The sequence below is a fragment of the Macrobrachium nipponense genome, chromosome 22 (assembly GCF_015104395.2).
Source record: "Macrobrachium nipponense isolate FS-2020 chromosome 22, ASM1510439v2, whole genome shotgun sequence".
NCBI classification, from domain to species: domain Eukaryota; kingdom Metazoa; phylum Arthropoda; class Malacostraca; order Decapoda; family Palaemonidae; genus Macrobrachium; species Macrobrachium nipponense.
The window spans coordinates 43,365,151-43,387,612 of NC_087213.1; the positions used below are offsets into that span (position 1 = coordinate 43,365,151).

The 22,462-nt window shown below is 36.2% G+C and overlaps 1 protein-coding gene across 1 annotated transcript in view; it reads right to left on the bottom strand.

Moving 5' to 3' along the window:
- Positions 1-22,462, bottom strand: part of LOC135198615 (protein pangolin, isoforms A/H/I/S-like) — a gene marked incomplete in the record, with an annotated part of 559,363 nt that overhangs the window by 67,632 nt on the left and 469,269 nt on the right. Inside the window, 3 exon segments of the mRNA XM_064226365.1 lie at positions 4,451-4,564; positions 6,043-6,138; positions 19,179-19,269. Coding sequence (XP_064082435.1) covers positions 4,451-4,564; positions 6,043-6,138; positions 19,179-19,269 — 301 coding nt within the window.

Sequence of the window (22,462 nt, forward strand, 5' to 3'; positions counted from 1 at the left end):
CTGATATATTTTTATTTAATAACTTTATTTGCTTTAGGTCAAAGATCAACAAGGAAATATGCTGTTAAATTTAAACCAAGTTGTAGCTGAAGCTGAGAAAGCTATGTAAGCTGCTGATGACTATTATCGTGCATCGGCACCAAGAATAAAACTCCCATAAAGTTATGCCATCAAACACAGCCGTGGATAAAATCGAGAGAAAATTATTCTAATCAAAACTACTGGGCTTGAAACAACAAATTTTACTGTTGTTTTCACGCAAATAAAAGATAAATGACGTAAAGTTCGTATTACGATGAAATCAAGTGAAAATAGCAAACAGAATCACTTTTTTTTACACAATAAACATGCTCCCAACACAATCTGTTAACGGAAAAAATAATTTAGTTCACAACGAGACTTATTCAAGCCATATTTCAACTTAAAAATACGTCGTATAACGAAAAATCACCTTGTCTCATAAAAGTAAAGTATCTTCATATTTATTTATGCTAACTAGAAGCAAGAAGATTCGCACAGAACTGACTTAAATAGGGCGAAATAAACTCGTATTCGCCATCAGTTGATTTCCAAACCAAACATATATATATATATAATATATATATATATATATATATATATATATATATATATATATATATATATATATATATATATATATATATATATCATCACCAAACCGCTTCCTATCAACTTCTTTCATTTTCTTCATCAGGTTCTCACATCCTCAAAAGTCTCAGTTGTTCAACTGTCTGTATTAGAATGTATCGAGAGATGGCGAACACTTCTGTTATTAAACTACCAACTCAAGCTCCAGTTCACTTACATTATAAATCAATGTGGTACAGGTTTCTAATGAGGAAAAGTGATTCTCTGGCTCTTTCTTTCCTGTGATACTTTTATCTCTTAAGCGCATAATACACACTTTCATACATGGTACTTGAAATTTACCAACATTCCCAATCTTAGGCCATGGCAGAAAACTGAACCTCTTTCATCCAAAACGCCAAATTCAATATCACTAGTGTGTTTGTATTGAAAGTCATTCCTATTTACGTTACTTACGATAGCACAAAGATTCTAATTCATACTTTTTAATCTTTCCCAACCCAAAGGACTTCAAATGCTTTCGAGTAACCTCTCTTTACAAGCACACTAGACTCATACCATGTCACTGTCCCTAATTTAATATGGAAGAAGAAGAATGAAAAAGTATTATATTCTGCATGTGTATATACATAAAATACAAACATGAAAAAACGTACAATATACATTTGAGATACAAGCGAAGCATACCTTTACTTCAATAATCGGGCTTGTTAACAAATTCATCAGTGATTTGTTCGTGAAACAAATGATTCAATTTGGCCAAACCGAAATTCCTTCTTTGTCTCCTCTTACTAGTGTTTTTTTTTTTTTTTTTTTTTTTTTTTTTTTTTTTTTTTTTTTTTTTTTTTTTTTAGCGTTCTTCTGTCTTTCATTTTTATCAGCACTACCAACCTATCCTCATCACGTCAGCTTCAAACTATCAGTAGCGACGCTGGAAGGCAGGTTGGCTGGGGCTGAACAAACACGCTAAATGAAAAAGTAAAACTCTTCCTTAATTACAACACCACTCCTACTCCACCACCTCCTCCTCCTCCTCCCCCATTACCCTCCTCATTCCACTCTTCACTGCCGCCGTCATCTACTCCCTCATCTTCCCACTCCACTTCCTTCACATCTACTTACCAGATAAAACCATAACCTTGATGTTCTCAGCGTATGTCCTGTTATATGATCGTTTTTGCCCACTCATACTTAAAGGGCAGTGAAATACGCTGATTTGCTTCCTTTGTTTTGACTAGTTTCTAACTGGTGATGCAAATTTTCTCCGGAATAAAAATCCAGTTAGTATAGGGACGACGACTTGCAACATATTTGATGACAGGTTTTTCATAAGCGTGATTTGGTTTGAGCCGTTCTAAATCCAAATTTAACCATTGTTTCAAAGTTTACAACACAAGGGTTTACTTCATTGCCCACAAAGAATACTTGACAGGTCTGATAGCAATTTCTTGACTTTTAAACAAAACCTCTACAACAAAGGAGGGCAATCAAAACCTCCCCCGCACTCTTCCGAATTCAGAGCTAAAAGTTAGGAATGGACCTAGCCAAGTTTCTACCCGAGAGACAGGGAACATCACAGAAAATCGAGGCAACCCGGAATGCCACCATAAACACAAACATTCAGTCTCGTCTTCCACAAGGAGGAAGTATCCTCATCTATCCCTACGTAGCCACCACCGTCTGTAGTACGGATGTCGAGCACGTATCCATGATCAGCTTCAATAGCAAACAGGGTGACGATCTTTAAAGAATGAATTAGAGAACGTAAATGTTGAGACCAGACACATGAATAATACAACTGGAAAACCATTTATCAGATCCCGTTATGACTGAAGAAGTAAACGATAAAGCAAGAACAATGACCTTCAAAGTGCCAAATGTTCCGCGTGTGCCTTGAGGAGCCAGGTTATTTTGTTTCAATTTTTTGAGAATCCAAGTTACTTTGCTTAATGATCTCACTCTTAATCAACGACTCAACACTTGACGGCCAGTGGTTGGAGGAAGGAGGACGGACGATGAGCGGTACTGCATCGAGAAAGATAAGAAAAAGTTGAATAGTTAAGCGAACTGCCAGAGGAAAACTTCAAGAACACATGAATAGTTAAGAGAAAACAAGAGTAGGCAAGGAGTCGTAAGGATCGAATCAAGAATAACCGCCCGCCACCCTCCCCGCCTTGGTATATGTTGACTCTAAACAAACGAAGCGTGCATCCAGAGCGTGATATCTAGTTATGGGATTACAACTGCTCTCGACAATCAGGGGGGACCAGACAACCCACACACCCTCATTCCCCTTCTTCCGTTCTCTTCTCTTATGTCTCTGCCACCTTATAAGGCAATCGAGAGCATCACAATCCAATCAACAGGAGGAAAAAGTCAACGCTAACCCTTTCACACACTGTCTACGACAACCCAACTCATTTGAACAACTCCACCTTTTCTACATGTTGACTCTTCTTTCCGCTTTCCCAACAGGGGACAAGGCTTCCGCATTTCAGATTAGGATAAAAACAGCAAAGCTGCAATTATTTTCCAAGTGAACAGAAACACACGAACAGCACAAAGAAATCGACGCATCTTATGTGATGATGAACAGGATGGCTGGATGTTGGAAGCAACGTGGAAATTCGCTGGTGGCTTCTCAAGTGGGAAATCTGCCTTTGGTATTCCTTGTGAAGTGCAGCAAGCCGAGGGAATAATCAGGAGAAACCCAAAGAAAAGCTAAGAGCCATATTAAAAGTGACTGACGCTGTTCTCATGTATACCGAGTCATTGGAACGTTACTAATCACAAGACCAAACGCTCCTCTTAATGACTAGCTAGCTTGTGGTGAACACGGCAAGCGAAAAGTAAAGGTTAAATTAGTAGTTAACTCGCGCTCGCTCTCTCACTCAACTTTACAACGGGAATAAACAACTTGGAAACTTACACTACAAATAGAAATGGGAATTTCCGAGGAAATTTGCGCCAAGATAAACAATTATAACACACTGTACACACAAAGCTGGAACTTTCTCCTTTTTACAAACAAGGAAGAAACTGAAACACCGAAGAAGAAATGTAGATTATCTCTCGTCGAAAATGGGAGTCCAAGCGAGAAGAAAGGCGCTACAGGGGACCAGAATATTACTGAAAGAGTTGTCGATCAGTAGACTTCGTCTGTAAACTGAAAATAAGACCAATGGCCAAGAAAATACTAGAGAAAAGGTACTTACATCTTACTAGGATTGCGTTTCATTAAGATGTCAAAAAATATCCTTTTATTTTCCTTTCACAACAAGTACTTACAAAATGCCCTCATAAAACTGAAAACGAATCCAAGGGGCGAACGACCGTTCCAGAAAATCCGTTAATTAACGAAGCTGACGGACGGTTTCTATGGTTTCTTAATTAATGAGGATCCCCTACAGTTAATTACCGACGAAAGACACTTTGGATACTCTGTACGTACTTCCCTCATCTTCTCCCCCTGAGCCGACACTTCTTAGAAAGCATGATCACGAGAGATCAAAGGGATCAACTCCTTCTTCTACTTTCATATCAAACAATTCCCAGGACGAAACACATTGGTGAGACCCAGAGAGAATCAAAAGTCTTCTGCAAGTTCTCTTATGGAGGAACAGGACAAGCTCATCCTCATGGCTTCAACTTACTTCGATCTGAAAGGTTACTATTTACAATGGCAGCTAACCTATTCACTTCGCAAACACATTATCAACTAAAATTCACCAGTATATATCAGTATATACTGAACGTGAAAAAAACACACACTCATATACCTTCCAGCAATTAAGAATAAAAACATATAACATTTAAAGAATGCAACTTCCTCGGAACTTACCTGTGGTTATCATGTGACGTGTTCGGTAACTCTGTTTTGGGTGAAGCAACCAGTGGGTGAGTGAGAGGAGGCGTTAGACCCGGGTGCGGAGGCATCAATCCACTTGGCGAAAACCTGCGGACACCACACACAACATTTCACTTTCTCCTTTCGAAAGTCCATGCGGCCATAATCATACGAAATGCGGCAATGAATTGCAGCAACTGGTATGAAATGATGGTCATGGCGAAAACATTAATTGCAATAAGTAAACTATAAGTAAACTAATAAACTCTGACGATGGGAATGAAGGTGAGACGGGGAAATGATATAAGAGTGAAGCACAGAATACCATAGCTACAACGACTGAATCATTATACTACAGTGAATTGGAAAACAGAACAAAATAATAATAATATAATAATAATAATAATAGAATGGATCATGCAAGCTTGCTAACATTCAAAATACGTAAGTATGTCACTTTCTTACAGTTTACAAGTGTTGGAAGGTAGGTATACAGAAGTGGGGAAGTTTCTGAAAGTTAGAATGCTACGGTCACTCCATGTATGTATGTATGTATGTAGTATGTATGTATGTATGTATGTATGTATGTATGTATGTATCTAAGGACTAACACTACCGTCTCACCCATTTCCAAGGTTAGTCGTTAAACGAAACAGGGAAACTCGTAATCTGCATGATATGGTTCATGAGAAAATCACTGATCACTGTATTTCAAAGATGTTCCTCTCAATATTAACATAAATGATCCAGTGAACATTCAACAAAAAGACAATAAGATCACAAAAGATTATACCTTGTAATCATTTTGTAAATGGATTTGCAGAAATACATAAAATCTTTAAAAATACTGAAAAAAATTCTTTGGAACTTACAAAAGACAAAGTTGTTGAATCAGATTCCTGTGAAAAGGGGGGGAGGGGGGGAGTTGGGAGGGGGAGGTATGAACAATGTAGTGTTGTATGAGGTCTGTTGTATGAAAGATCTACTATCGGTACCTCCCTTGGCTCTGCTATGAGAATATGGGAGAAGACTAACTAAAAATTAATACAGAATTCCAAAATTTCCAGCTCGGGCAAAAATTTCCACATAGAAACCCGAACTAAACTTCTTGAATAGCGAAGTATTATTAATAATGATGGTGGTCAGTGTGACAGTCCTGAAATCGGATTTTCGTTCTTTTGCTCTTAACAGAGGAAGCGTGAGAAAGCGAGTATCACGACTCTTCCCAAAAACAATTTGGATGCCATTTTCATGGCTGCCGATTACTGCTTGGAAATTTATCATTATATTTGTATTATCATTTACTACCGTCAATCAATACTCAAAGGCTCCTACGTATGAGAAATAAAGTTTAGCGCGGGAAGACTAACAAATGATATGGCAGAGTTCGGGAAGAATCTCTGGGGCAGTAGTGCACACTTTTTGTCCTATTCGTTTTGATAGCTATTGTAAGAACGTCAGTAGAGTGTACAGCAGTGTCTCTGAGAGGAAACATGGGCCGTGAAGGGAGGGCGGGGGAACCTTTTCATATTTTTTTTAAAAAATTTAGATTATTTTATTTTCTTTTTCTTTTGTGATTCACTAACCTGGGTAGGGTGGCGGAAGAGAGGGAGAGTGGTGAGGAGGGGTAGGTGCTGCTGAACGGAGAGGAGGAAGGAAGCGGGTACATGCGGGCACCAGGCCTGCAAATAAAACAAACACAAACCACATCAAACAACAACAACAACAACGACTACATCACATCTACAGCTACATCAACCATACTGCTATTCAAAGAAAAAAATTCATTTCCCGTGATATTCGGGCGCCAACAAAAAACCTTTTAACAGCATCACTTATTGCAAATGCGGGAATTCTGTGGCTCTATGAAAAAGGAGCAGGAGAAGAGAAAAAAAAAGAAAAAAAAAGCCTCCAACGCATATTTTCAATGTGACCATTTACCGTCACCACAACATTCAGAATTCCTTCTCAGAAACGCCCGAATGCCACAAGGCCAAAAGAGGGGCAACCCCACTCCTTCGATTACCCTGAGAACTATGTTCAGATAATAAATCCTTCTTCCACAGATTTTGTGTTGGCGTCAAGGTCCGGCGATGAGGACACCGGTCAAGAATGTGAGATGGAATTTTGCAGACAAATAAAAACTGTGAAAGAGGGGAGGGCTACAACTATATGTAATGCAAACATCCACTAAGAATATATCTGAGTCATCATGCAACAATGAAACAGTAAGTTACAAATGAGGAATACTATTACATAAACAAAGGCCATGACGGTGACGGTGGTGAGGGGATACGACCCATCCACTGACATATCACTTCAAATAACTTTAGTGTCAAAAGGTTTGTTAAAATGTTCTCGTAACTTGCGATTAACTACGTAAACATCTGCGTTTCCTGCAGCAAGTTAACATTGGATACAAAGGTTAACACTCTCAAACTTAACGTTCGAGTTGAAGAAAGAGTTCATGGTGACATTCAATGACATCTCAGAATAAACTCGTCTCAGCAAAACAGGTATATACTTCAACCCTGCAACTTCATGAATGACAAAAACAGAATTAAAAATCTGAAGCTCTGAAATCGGAAAATAAAACAGCAATTTTCTCAAACGCAAGCAAACATTTTACGTTAAATACTGAATAAGTTTCCTTGAGCAAAGTCCCGGTTTTGTTATCGAAATAAACGCTAATAAATTTCCAAGTACGTTCATTACTTGGGAAATTTTGAACGCATTTAATAATTCGATGCTCAAACGTTCAAACATGTAAAAACAGTTAGTGTTACCATTTATGTCAATGACCTCTCTGAGATACTGAACTCGGTTAAGAATGGAACAATGCCTCCAAATTTCACAGACAAAATTCATTATATATAACATTAAAACATTAATCCAATAAATAGTAGATTGCATAAGGGTGCAAGGCTCCTTCAAAACAAAAGGGTTTGATTAAAAAACTGCAGGAAGGTCGGGAATCTACTCGTGGCATTTTTGGGATCGATCTCCACCAGAGAGAGAGAGAGAGAGAGAGAGAGAGAGAGAGAGAGAGAGAGAGAGAGAGAGAGAGAGAGAGAGAGAGAAGGGGGGGGGGGAAGGTAGGGGTTTGCCCAATCATGGCCATCTTCATTTTGGATTTTGATACTATTTATAACAGATCGAAATAAATTGTGTTAAACCTGACTTTAGAACAGCTTACAAAATAGTAACAAATTAGGATCACTGAAGTAATCGGTGACATCTCATCGAGTAGAATATCCAGAACCTGTCTACTTTGCTTTCAATGATGCAAGCAGACTAATTAGCGTTGGTTGAAATGCAACAAGAGAGAATTTTTTAGTGCGCATAAAGGACGATCGCTCTAGGCTGGTTTGGTATAGTGCAGAATTGGTAATTATAAGTATCTATCAGCGGTTCTAAGGTTAAGTTAAAAATAAAAACCGAAGGTTTACTATTTTAATGCGTGGCCATGTATTTGATTTTGTCCCACTGTGTTATTATGCAATATTTCTCTAAACTGGACGCTCCCTTTTAATATCGCTTTCAGTCTACACTACAGAGGTTATGCTCTCCCTCTCTCTCATTATTGGTTGAATCAATATTACAGAAAGATGCGCATAGAATTCTTGCGATTTTTGCGGTCCCTGACTTAGAACTTGAGCATAATGGCTTCCTATCTCACATTCTGTGCGATCAAGTCTGTCCCGAATAAAAGTCGCCCACGTATAAACATGAATTACATTATTTAGAGATTGCTGCAGTCTTTCCGAGAGTGTGACATGGTTGCAAATCGATATATAACATCTTTCCACAGGGGGGCTTCTTTCAACCTTCCTTATCATGACAATAAGGGCAACTAGACCTCGGAGAGTTATTGCGGAACACCTGGAGTACCTGGTGCTCGTTTGAACGTATCCATTAGCTGACTCTTGAAGGGCTCAAAACACAACAAAATGAATGAAGCCCTCGGGATTCATGGGAGAGCATTATCTAGGGCGATGTGATACAATTGATTTCCATCGGATTTTCCCGAAAGATATTAAGGCAGATTAGTGGTAAGTGTCGGCACGTTTCCCAGGCGACACTTGTCACTACTCGATGGCATTGCTACAGATTTCTCTAGTGTCTTTATTTGTTAAGTATTGTGTAACCAAAAGTCTACGAGTGTATATACGTATGTACCTATATATATATATATATATATATATATATATATATATATATATTATATATTTATATATATATATATATATATATATATATATATATAGATATCTTATATATATATATATATATAATGAATTTAATCACATCACCGTGATTCATACACAAGCATTCAGCTAAAATGTCCTTTAATATCTAATTCGCTCTGCCTCGGAATTTGTGAGTGAATAAGAAATTCGTCGGCTCCTGGACACTTGAGCGTGTTCAGTAACCTTAAGGAGAAGCGAGCAGTCAGGGCCTCTGGTGTTGTTGATTCTGTTGTCTATTTCCTTATCTATAGATTTCAGTGAAACCTATATTTTTTTGTCGGAGGTCGTTGGTGTTTAAGTCAAATAATGCAACTGAATCGTTTGTCTTGTAGCTTATTCGGGATGAATACAGACAGACATTCATATATTTCCTTAGATGTGATTACTGAACCACCCCTTGAAGAACACCAATGACGCTCTTCACTCTAAATGGGCGCGCAAGGAAAAAATGTTGGTTCACATCTAATACTATCTCTACTGACTTGTCTTCCGGGGCTTAGTTTTTAGATCTGAAATGAGGTGTAAATCTTAGATTACCTTAAAGCATATCATTATTTACTATAAGAACTCAATTTCGATTCGGCGCCAATGATCTGAGCATTTTAGTTTTCCGTTTCTTTAGAGATAAAAAAGCGAACTCTGTTGGGTTTGTGTCGTTCCAACAGCCGAGGTCACGCGACATTAAGGAGAGAATTCGTCCAAATCCTACCTACAACATTTTCACTGTTATCACTTGAGGGATTTCTGTGATCATCTTGTCTCTAAGGTCATTCCCAAAACTACCGACAGCAGAAACTGCTTGCGTGTTTGACCCATTTTGCCTTATGAATTTGACAGCTGATAAGGATGATAGAGAGGCATTAAGGGTGGCACTTAAACCAACAGTTAGACGAGAATGATAAGAAATATCAAAGTCATAAAGAGATTGTCTGATATCCAAGAAACTTGCTCTAGGACGTTGTATATAGCAGGTCATCATTATTTCTGGATATTTTCTCCAGCTGACTACACAGGTCTTGTCCAAAATGATTTTTTTTAAGATCTTACATTAAGTCAACTTATTTACGTTACGCAGCAATGTCATTTCTGGCGAACCACCTTGCAGGGATACCTAGTCTCTCATGTTGGTATTTTGGATTTGTTTATGAATGACTGCTGGAGTGGTGAGCCTTTGCAAAGATTCCAGTGTACTGTGCGCTATCATGTGGCCGGCGAGAGATAAGGATGGCTACGATTGTTCCAATTTCATGAATCACCAAAAAACAATATTTTTTAATCAATATTATCGTTTCCAATTGTTTAAGATTGTTCCAATTTCATGAATCAACAAAAGACAATATATTTTAATCAATATTACAGTTTCCAATTGTTAAAATTTTTCCATATAGTTCTTTTTGAGAAACAGGAAGTTCCTTTCCTTTTTTCAATGAATAATCTTCTTTATCCCTCCCTTCCCATTTGCAAGTGAATAACCTTCTAATGCCATTATTTTTTGCCAATGCATAACCATCTGTGCCCTTTCCTTTTACACAGTGAATAACCTTGTATGGGCCCTTCCCTTTGCAAGGAATGACCTATGCCCCGTTCCATTCGGGCCTAGAATTAACCTCTATGGCCCTTCCTTTTTGTCAGTGAATAACCTTCTATTTCTCTTCCCCTTTGTCAGTGATTAACCTTATATAGCCCTTCCCTACTGTTAGTGAATAACCTTATATAGACCTTCCCTTTTGCCAGAGAATAACCTTCAATGTCCTTTCCCCTTCGTCAGTGAATAACCTTCTATTACCCTTCCCCTTTTCCAGTGATTAACCTTATATAGACCTTCCCTTTTGCTAGCGAATAAGCATAATTGTCCCTTCACTTTTGCCAGTGAATAACCTTCTACGGCCATTCGCTTTTGTCAGTGAATAATCTTCTATGTAATATTCAATTCATTTTGCTGTTTCACTATTTCTGTAGACAGTGATTTCATTCAATTTGTCGATAATGGTTTTTGCGATCATACCAGTACCCGATAGTTACCTCTACTACTGTATGCAAATAGAAAGGACAGGGGACCCGTTTGTTCTTTGATGCCTTATCTCATTCAGGAGTCTTCGGTATACCGCTTCTTATACTCGTGGCTACATGAGGCACTTTGCTGCGTGGTGGGGCGTGTGAAGGCAAAAGTGCAGAGTTGGAAGGAACAACCTTTGTAGTCCTTAGAAGGTAAAGAAATTTTAAGTCAATATGAACAGCATCAGTCAAGTCCCTTATGCATAATTACATAGCACATACACAAGGGGGGAAGGAGGGGGTGCGAAGTTGTTCCGAAAGCACAGAATATTCCTCAAGATTATGAGAAGAAAGAATCTGATAAATTTTATATATAGTGTCATTTCCTTTTACCCAAACAAAGAAAACAAGAATAAAGAAACAGAAAAAAGTGGGGCTATACCGCAAAGGAGGCGATATATCTGTCTCTCATAGGAAGAAGGGTTGTGACATTCAGTAAAAGTAGAGGCAGGCAGTGAACGCCAAAGATTGACAGTTGTAAAAAATAAACACTACATATAAAAAATGAGACAAACTTTTAACTACATCTTGAAACGGCTTCAGAATGTTTATGCGAGAGAGAGAGAGAGAGAGAGAGAGAGAGAGAGAGAGAGAGAGAGAGAGAGAGAGAGAGAGAGGTTATACAACAAATGGCACGATTACAATGAATGAAGACTAGAGGGAGTTTCCAGGGTTTACACAAGAGACTGCCTGGAGAAACTAACGGGGCGAGCAGCGCAGTAGTTGGAAAACTGAGCATAAAAATTCTCAGTGAGAGAGAGAGAGAGAGAGAGAGAGAGAGAGAGAGAGAGAGAGAGAGAGAGAGGAGTCGTTAACCTAATCTTGAGCTTCAAGGATGAAATGGGCCAGTTATTATTAGCGCAACTACAGAAAATGGCTACAGAAATATTCGTTTAGTTGGTAAAATGGAAACGATTCTTGAAAAGCGACGTACATTCTAAAATAAATCAGTGACCAAAACCAAAACAGACATATTAACAGTCCCTTTATAAACTGTGCCGCGTAGATAGCTGGAGTTACTGTAAATGAAGGATTTCACACGCGAAAACTATCTTTATAAGGGGTTTGTGAGACCGACAACAATATTTAGATAAATCCCTCACTATTTAAGAGACCATGAAGGATATGTTCAAAGCTGGAAGCCAAAGATAAGTATGAAATAAAGCGTCCTAGATACGTCTAAGTTTCTAGGTAGCACATATTACTACAGAAAATTCCGCATGAAGGGGGAAGTCAGAGCAACTTTTACGAATACTAAGAAATGATTAGCTGTTGACTAAAAGCTCGGTAATTACATCTCATTCACCTTTCAAGTAAGAAACGGGAAAGCAGAATAACCGGTTAGGGTTTTTCAAGGCCAGAAGTTCTTGGAACAAAGAAAATGTAACTTGTATTTGAAGAAGGCAATAGGAAAAGTAAAGGCATTGATTGGCAAAGACCAAGAGAAGTTGATATAAAAAAAAGTGTAGAAAAAGGGAGTAAAAGAAAAAAAGACAAGAAAAGGATAAAATCATTGATAAATTTAGGAAGAGAGATAGATATTAACATCTTTAAATTATATTTGGATGCTCCCAAATGAAAACAACCTTGGATGCAACTAGACGGGTAGAAGGTAGATGAAGATGAAAGGGGTATAGGATGTCAATTCTTACATTAACGAAAGATAGTTCCAATAAACAATGAAAACAAGAATAGAAAACCAATATATGAAAAATGGGGATGGAAATGAAACTAGGAAGAAGTGAACTACCACTCGCGTAAATTGTTGAGCATCAATGAAAGACAAAGAAAAAGACAGCGGCATCGATCAACTTCAACAACGAGTGTCTGGAACTGTTAGTAGGAGATTCACTGAGATTTCCGAAGGAACCTTAGAATCTCTCGGGAGGATGGATGGATGGATGGATAGATGGATGGATGGATAGATGGATGGATGGATAGATGGACGGGACGACAGAGCGACGCTGAGGGTCCTTTTCTTTGAGGCGAGCCTTCTCTCTCTGACCCAAGAGGACATGAACATGACAGACCTTACCTTACAGACCTTACATCTTGTTCGGGTTGCCCCAGGTCCCTCAGTGTGAGGCACCTCTAATGTCTACCAGAGAGTTGCTAGTACATCTTCCGGTATATTTTGCATCTTCCAATCTTGGAAGGTCTGGGATGCAGTTTAGATATTTGTCGAGCTTATTCTTAAACACATCTACGCTCACTCCTGATATATTCCTCAGATGAGCTGGCAACGCATTGAATAGACGCTGCATTATCGATGCTGGTGCGTAGTGGATTAATGTCCTGTGTGCTTTCCTTATTTTTCCTGGTATAGTTTTGGGCACTATTAATCTACCTCTGCTTGCTCTTTCTGATATTTTTAGTTCCATGATATTTTCTGCTATTCCTTCTATCTGTTTCCATGCCTGAATTATCATGTAGCGTTCTCTTCTCCTTTCTAGACTATATAATTTTAAGAATTGTAGTCTTTCCCAGTAGTCTAGGTCCTTAACTTCTTCTATTCTAGCTGTAAAGGACCTTTGTACACTCTCTATTTGTGCAATATCCTTTTGATAGTGTGGGTACCATATCATATTGCAATATTCAAGTGGACTACGAACATATGTTTTATAAAGCATAATCATGTGTTTCAGCTTTTCTTGTTTTGAAGTGCCGTAACAACATTCCCATTTTTGCTTTACATTTTGCCAACAGAGTTGCTATTTGATCATTGCATAACATGTTCCTATTCATCATCACACCAAGGTCTTTAACTGCTTCCTTATTTGTGATGGTCTCATTATTAGGTCCCTTATATGCATATAGCTTTCTTTCTCTGTCTCCATAATTTATTGATTCAAATTTATCAGAGTTAAATACCATCCTATTTACCTCTGCCCAATCATATACTTTGTTAAGGTCTCTTTGTAGAGCGTTCCTATCTTCATCACAAGTAATTTCTCTACTTATTCTTGTGTCATCTGCGGAAACTACTCACTACCGAATCCTTAACATTATTGTCTATGTCTTCAATCATAATAACAAACAGTATTGCAGCTAACACCGTACCTTGCGGCACACCGGATATTACCTTGGCTTCATCCGATTTCTCGTCGTTTGCAATAACTATCTGTTTTCTGTTGTGTAAAAATTCTTTTAACCATCTTCCTACTTTATCCACGATATTGTGTTTTCTAATTTTCTTCGCTAATATATTATGGTCTACTTTATCAAAAGTTTTTGCAAAGTCTAAATAAACCACATCTGTTTCATTTCCGCTTTTCATATTTTTGAATATGTTCTCACGGTGGACTAACAGTTGGGTTTGTGTACTTTTTCCGGGTACGAACCATGTTGTCCTTTATTAAACAAATTATTTTTTATTAAATGTTTCATAATATTTTTCTTCATTACCCTTTCATACACTTTCATAATATGTGATGTTAGACTCACAGGCCTATAATTACTTGCCTCTAGTCTTGATCCACTTTTGAAAGTAGGGGTAATATATGCTAATTTGTGCTCATCATAAATCTTGCCTGTATCTACACTTTGTCTTAATAATATTGCAAGTGGCTTTGCGATAGAATGAACTACTTTCTTTAACAAAATAGCAGGAATTCCATCAGGCCCTGCAGCAGCTCCATTTTTAATTTCATTAATAGCCTGCACAATATCAGCTTCATTAATATCTATGTCAGCTAAATATTCACTATTTTCATCCCTTACTTCTATATCATTATCTTCATTATCTATTCTAGGGGTGAATTCTCTACTATATCGTTCTGCCAGTATGTTGCAAATTTCCTTTTTTTCATTCGTTAATCTCCCTTCAATTCTCAGAGGGCCTATTTCTATTCTTCTTTTATTCATCTTCTTCGCATATGAGTATAATAGTTTGGGGTTTTGCTTGATATTTAATAGGGTTTTTTCTTCCAAGTCCCGTTTTTCATTTTCTTTTGATTGTATAATCTTTTGTTCTGCATTTTCTATCTTACTTTTTAGTTCTATAACTTTCCATGCATTTTTTTCTTTTGCAAGACCTTTTTTCCACTTTCTGATTTTCTGGAACAAGATCCTTCTGTCTCTTGGTATGCATGAATGATGTTTACTTTTCTTCTTCGGTATATATTTTTCCACTATTTTCTCCAATATTTTATATAATATCTCCGTATTTACCCTTATAGTCATCACTTACGAAAATGTTATCCCAATCTTTGTTTAATTCTTCACTTTAATTTTCTGGACGCCATTTTTATATTTTTACTGTAGAAGTTGTATTTTTCCATATCCTTCCCACTTTTTTTCATTTCTTGCTTATCTCTATTTTCACTTGCTTTGGAATGAACTGTTAATTCTATGACATTATGGTCTGAAATACTCGCATTATAAACTATTATTTCTTTAACATAATTCATCTCGTTCACAAATACTAGGTCTAAAGTATTTTCCTTTCTTGTTGGCAGGTGATTTATTTGTTGAATGTTGTATTCTAGTAGCATATCTAATAGCTTTTCAAATTGCCTCTTATCTTCTGCACTACTATTACTCTCTTTTTTATATGTATAAGTACAACCACAATCTCCTATTCGTTTCTTTCCATTCTACGAAAGGAAAGTTGAAGTCACCAGATAGGAGAATAGTCCAGTCCTTGTGATTTCTACATATATCATCCAATTTTTCAATTATTAAGTCAAACTTTTTAGTATTAGGAGGTCTATATATTACTATGTTCATCAATTTTTCAGATTCAAATTCTACCGCTATTAGTTCACATTCTGAGTTACTATATTTCTCATATATTTTTCCTTGTTTTTGTCTTTCCCATATATTGCGGTTCCCCCTTGATTCCTATTTTTTCTATCTGATCTATAAGTTGTGGAACCCTTTTATTTGATCATCATTCCCAGTCTCTTGGGAATACCAGGTTTCACTTATATTCATTATATCTATTTTCTTTCATTTTGGGTTAGTTCTTCTAAGTACTCTATTTTTCTTTTTGAGTTACTCGTAACTAAACCCTGCGCATTCATCACTATGATGGTTTGCGTGTTTTCTCCTTCATTTAATACTGGTAGTAATAAGGATTTTCCCATGTCTCTTTCCTGTTCTGGTATGTTGTTCTTTTTTTCATTTCAGAAATTCTGACATTAAAAAATCCAACTTTTCCATAATATTTGATCTTCCTTCATCATAATTATTCATTTTGTGTCTGAATCTGCAATTTTCTCCGTTTCTGCAATATCCTCTTGCATAATAAATACAGTTATTATCTCTTGAGTAGAATTTCGGAGCTGATGCTTTGAAATTTTTTTACTGACACCTCTGCATAATCTCATTGGTGGTTTGCTTTTCTCTTTTACCTGATATTCTTGATTTCTCTCTTTATTTGTTTCTTTCTTATTTTGGATTTTATTACTTGGTTGGTTATTTATTTGATTATGATTCATGGCTACATGGGTGCATATATTTGCATTTTTTGTCGAACTTACATCCTTTTCCTTCTTTTAGGTTTTACATATTTTTGGATGCAGATCTCTGCAATCATCCCCATATCCATCTAAGTATGCACATTTACCATATATTTCATAGTTTTGACATATCTTAGGATGTCTGTAGTAACATCTTTCTCCAAATCTGCAATTCCCTCTTTTCAAAAGGTTGCAGATTTTGTCTTTCTTGTCTATTTTTTCCTCTTTCCCGTCATTGTATAGATCTGGGTAGAGCCTCTTCGGGATTTGCTTTTCTGTTGTCATATCGTAATTTATTTCTTTCGTAGGTATGCTGCTTTATTGCCTCATATGTAGTATCAATGAGTATCTCTGCATCCATACTTTTATCTTGTTCTTTGTTTTCCTTATTTTTTTTCCGTCATTTCATTTTTGTTTACTTCGCTTCCGTTTTCCTCTTCTTCTTTTTCTTCTTCTTCTTCTCTCTCTTCTTCTTCATCCTCAACTATTTGTACATTCAATCTTGATTTAATAACATTGTCTATCCATGATAGACATGTTGAACAAAAAATTCTTGTATCTTTTCTCAAATCTTGTATTACCTCAGCACACTGTGGATGGGTCGGAATGTTGCATGCAGCACATTTTCTGATTAGGTTTGTGGATTGACTATGCTATACCAAACCTTACACAGTTTGCATGCTTTTGGCATTCTTTTTTCCTAATGCATCAATTAGGATATTCACAAGATTCACCTTATTCATTTTCTTTGTCGGAATATGTTGGTTTATGTATATTTTCTTTATGAGTCTCTTGACCACTTGGATTTTATTTGGAACTTCTTCAATTATTTTCAAGATGTTTTCATTAGATTTGTTCCAGTTTGAAGGATTACATCCTTCTAATATATCTATGAATGCTTTTGTATCTTTTTGGTTAGGACTGTTGCTGATTTCATAGATGAGAAATGCCAGTTCCCTTCCTGCTACCTCATCGTATTGCGAATCTGCTAAACACGCCAAATTACGCCACCTCTTCCCGCAGTTGGAACTTACTGCCATCTTGTTCTGATTTATAGTATTACACTTGATAAACTAACTTAGAAGACGCTTTATCCTACTATTTTCACACTAATCTTATCACCGATAGTTCACGAACACTTCTAGATATTTCTCAAATTCTAGTCGTATGTTAAACTTGTGATATCTGTTGATTAATCTGACTTCACGCGGGTACGTCTCACCAAGCAAGATGGCTACTACGAGAGTTGAAGTGGGAGTAAGCAAACATTTGAAATTTTCAAGCGATAATGAAATAAAGAGAATAAAGGAGACTTGCAAAATGGGGCAAAAACAAGGAAAAAACTCGATTGTCAAGAAACCAAGGAAAGGGCCATACAGAAATCAGAAGTTCGAAACAGTGGCTAACAGAGGCAATGAAATCCGCTGATGACACAAATTTCCTTCTGCCAAAAGTCTGATATTACATAACATCACTTACAACATTTTCTTACTCATACTCATTTACTACACGCTCTTCATGAAACGCAACTAATACGATCGATAAGGCATCGTCTATGAGAGCGGCTAAATGCTCCAAACAATATTCCAGATAAGTCTCTTTCCGCGAGCGAGCGAGCGCGCGCGCGCACACATATATTTATACATACAGTTATATAAACATATACACAAAAGTCAGCATATCATTCTCAAGTATCTACTTCCGAGATCGTTACTCCTACCGTCACAAAGACTTTGCTTCTTATCTACCATCTTCCAGTTAAGTCTTCAGTTTTATTTTATTTTATTGGAGGTGCGTAAACAGAGTTGAGATTACAGATTAAATAACGCTTCCTCTTACGGTGTACAAATGGTTAGAAAAGAGGAAGACGATGCCAAGACCCGTCTAACAAACTGAACCGTAGTGGGTCCAAAGTCAGTCAGAAAACCAACTGAGAGGAGGGAGACTCATTCCGCATCCCATACTTCCCCCCAAGAGGCTATTTTCCAAATGATCTCTTTGTAATCACAGCAACTGCCTCAAGCTTTTATTTCGTTCAGAATTTTAGCAGAGTACTAATGTCAATGCAGCAACTTTAGAATGTAAAAAGCAAATACATGATCACAGATGACAGCTATATTTTCTTTTTTACATATTAAATAAATGAAATGTTTGTCGTTTTCGTAAATTCATGGCAAAAAGGAATGCGTCAAAAATCTAATCCACAAACTAGTGTTTCCGATCATCACTGGAATGAATTAAATGTCACATGAAATAAGTCTATGAAAAACGTTTAACACCTTGCTAATTCCACCAATGATTGATTAACTTTTCTTAGTAAGCAACACTTACTCATTATCAGGATAATCTTCACGCGTTCTTGGTACTTCAGAAGAGAGACTTAGCGGGGATCTATAAAGGTTTTACAACGTTCGACGAATATTTTGACGTCTTCAGTTATTGTAGCTCAAGCAATAAATGTTTTCTATCATTAACCGACAATACCTCTTTCATCCTGTAGGCCCTAAAAACGTAAAAACTAATTTAGAGAGAGAGAGAGAGAGAGAGAGAGAGAGAGAGAGAGAGAGAGAGAGAGAGAGAGAGAGAGAGATTTCCATCAGTTTTAATTATTAAAAATGCCACCAGCAAGGCCACTAGTGGCATGCCAATGAAGGAATGTGCATCTATTTATGTAATGTATGAGTGACGTGCGCATACATACATACAGAGGTACTGAACTCCTACTTACAGCAATAATCTACATAATAATAATAATAATAATCACAAAAAATTGATGCGGGATGTTGTGCACAATCACTGGAAGTCTAAACATCAATACGATCATACACAGGTCTGGAGAGATCTAGGCAAATCTGACTTGAGGGAGGGAATGCGACTTTCAAGGTGCCTGCCATGACACATGAAGTTCTGGGTAGACCGGAGAGTGGCCAAAGCAGGCTGCATCTGTACACTTACCAAGCGGAAGCCATCTGTGCTGTGAAGTCGGCCCCAAGAGGGTACGGATACTGGCCTGAGGCAGCGAACGGATATACAGGAGGACGTAGACCTATAGAGAAAGAAACGCATTTATGTACATCACAGCTTTATGAACCATAAATATAAAACACAAAGCAAACGATTACAAAACAATGCTTAAAATATCAAAAGTAGGCTTACAGCATTTAAGAAGTACTTCGTTTTCAATTGACGCCTCTAATTCTTTACAAGTATTCAAGTTCTGTTTTTGTAAGATCAACAACCTTATGGTTGTATGTGTGCGTGTGTGCATATATATATATATATATATATATATATATATATATATATATATATATATATATATATACATATATACACATATATATATACATACATACATATACATATGTATGTATGTATGTATGTATGTATGTATGTATATGTTTGTAAATGAACTATATAGCTACTAGAAACTTGACTTTTATTTTCTTCATCACCGTTTCAAGAATTCAATGGCCTCATTAGGACAGAACAGAACAAATAAGAAATTCATGCATCAGCAGTATGACTAAAACAGATGATAACAGTAAAATATAGTTTTCATGTAATTAGCATATATGAGTAAGCATAATATTTAACAGTTTATAAGGGGAGTTTTCCGTAAAAACATTACTGAGTTGGGTATGAATTTCTTTAGATTTTGTCCTGTGGTTTTCAAACTTGGGAAATATATTTCGTTAGACATGTCATTAATCAATTAAGTTATATTTCCTGTTCCTGAAGAAACAACATTTTTTGGCAAAACTTCTTCACACGAGATTGTTGTTATCCGTGCCGGATGACATTTGACTGGTTGCTTCCTTCCCCTTTTGTCAAAATTCTATATATACATATACTATGTCTTGGATATTCTGGCTTCTCTGTCAGTCAGTTCTCGTTTCGTTTTGCTTGCTCTTCTTTTCTTGTAAATAGACATTTTAACACATATCTCTTCAGTACCTCATTTCTTCTCCTGTTCTAGTAAATGTCGGGTTGTAATTTCCCTCAACTTCTTGACATGCCTTTCTTTTTTTCTGGAAGTACAATTCAGTTTTTGCTATGAATTGCAGTTCTGTTTAATTTCGTGTTTCATCGTCCGTAATTTTTTCCTTTCATTTATGTATACATTCACATTTACAACATGTTTTACTAAAATGTTCCGTTTCGTCCCCGTCCTGGCCTATGATCTCTCTCTCTCTCTCTCTCTCTCTCTCTCTCTCTCTCTCTCTCTCTCTTTTAGCCCTAAAGATGAGTATTGAATTCCTAAAACGTACATGAAGCAAATAATTTTGTGACTTGACACGTTGAATTTTCTAAAATATATATATATATATATATATATATTATATAATATATATATATATATATATATATATATATATATATAATAACTGAATATCGTGCAAACCATACCTTAAATAAGAGAGAGAGAGAGAGAGAGAGAGAGAGAGAGAGAGAGAGAGAGAGAGACTAACGATATATGACAGTATCCATTATGTTGCACGCGCCCATGTTTTGAACGGACCAGAGTAACGCGCCGAAAAAATGCCAGGATTATAAGGGAGGTTGTCATCACCCAGCAACGTTGCGTTCCCCATAACACCCCTCCCTCCCTCCTTCCCTCCCTCCTGTCATCTATTCACCCGCCATTACCGGCCCTGGCCCAGCGCCGATCGCTCCCCAGACGTCACTATTTAGTGTTCGTCATCAGAGTTTTCAGCGTCGGCATTAATCCCCAAACCAATTCAACCAAACGCTGCCTCACAACTGCAAACAATTCAATCAAAAGGAAAAAAGGATCACAATGCATTTCAAACGTGAGAGCTGCAGGGTCAATGGAAGGCGCCAGACCTACCGTTAATATAAATCCTGGATTTTAACAAACCCGGGATTACGCGACTATGAAACGGTTCTCCCGCTGCACTCATCATTTCCATGCATCATTTGAACGGCAAAATAGACCACTTATGTATTTGCAGGCTGCTTTGGAAAAGATTCGGATTCTTTCGTGCTAATGCTTACTTGTGTGTGGGTGTGTGTGTGTGTGTAGGTGGTTAATATTATATATATTTATATAATTATATATATATAATAGATATATATATTTTTAAACTATTTATATATATAATTATATATATATATATTATGAATTAACTTGATCAATCAGAAGTATATAAAACGTGATGCTACGTAAAATAAAGGTTTTTACCTTCGTTGCAAAAAGTTAAATAAAGGTATATTTTTACTATATATATATATATATATATATAACTTATATATATATATTTATTATATATATATAATATACAAAAATATTAAATACAATACATATATTTTTTTTTTTTTTTTATTATAATATATATTCTATATATATATAGATAAATATAATTATAATATATTAAATTATTATAATTTATAATTATAAATTTTATTATAAAAAATTATATATATAATATTAAATATATAAATAAATAAGTATATTATATATAATAATATATATAATTATTATTATAATAAATTAACAATATTTATAATATATAGATAAAATATACATAATTATTTATATATATATCTATATATATGTGTAATATATATTATAGATATATATATATATATATATATATATGTGTATATATACACGTATGTATATATTATATATATATATCGTATATATATATATATATATATGTGTGTGTGTGTGTATGTATATTTATATGTATGTATGCTATATAATATAGATGATATATATCTATATATATAATATTATATATATATATATATATATAGTAATATTATATACACATCATTATTACAAGACACTATGGCTACTACGGCCACTCTCATCTTGCGGGAAACGACGAAAAGGCTTGTTACAACACATTATTCTAAAATACGTGGCCAATATGAGTATACATAAATATACACGTGTACACATATACAACTGCTCTCTCTCTCTCTCTCTCTCTCTCTCTCTCTCTCTCTCTCTCTCCAGATATCGTCTGAGGTTGGTGTGAGGTGTCTTGCCGCCGCCTCTTGCGACGTCTTCCAACCCATCTGCGCCAAATTTGGACGGAACCCAAGCGATAACCTAAGGAAGCAAACTTACAAGAATTCCACAGATGCAGATGGTATACGTTCCTAAAACATGCAATCAATAGGAAATAAGATATTATATAATCCCATGGAATAAGAAATTATATAATCCCGCGGAAATAATAAATAACAATGAGGTCTGTGTTCTC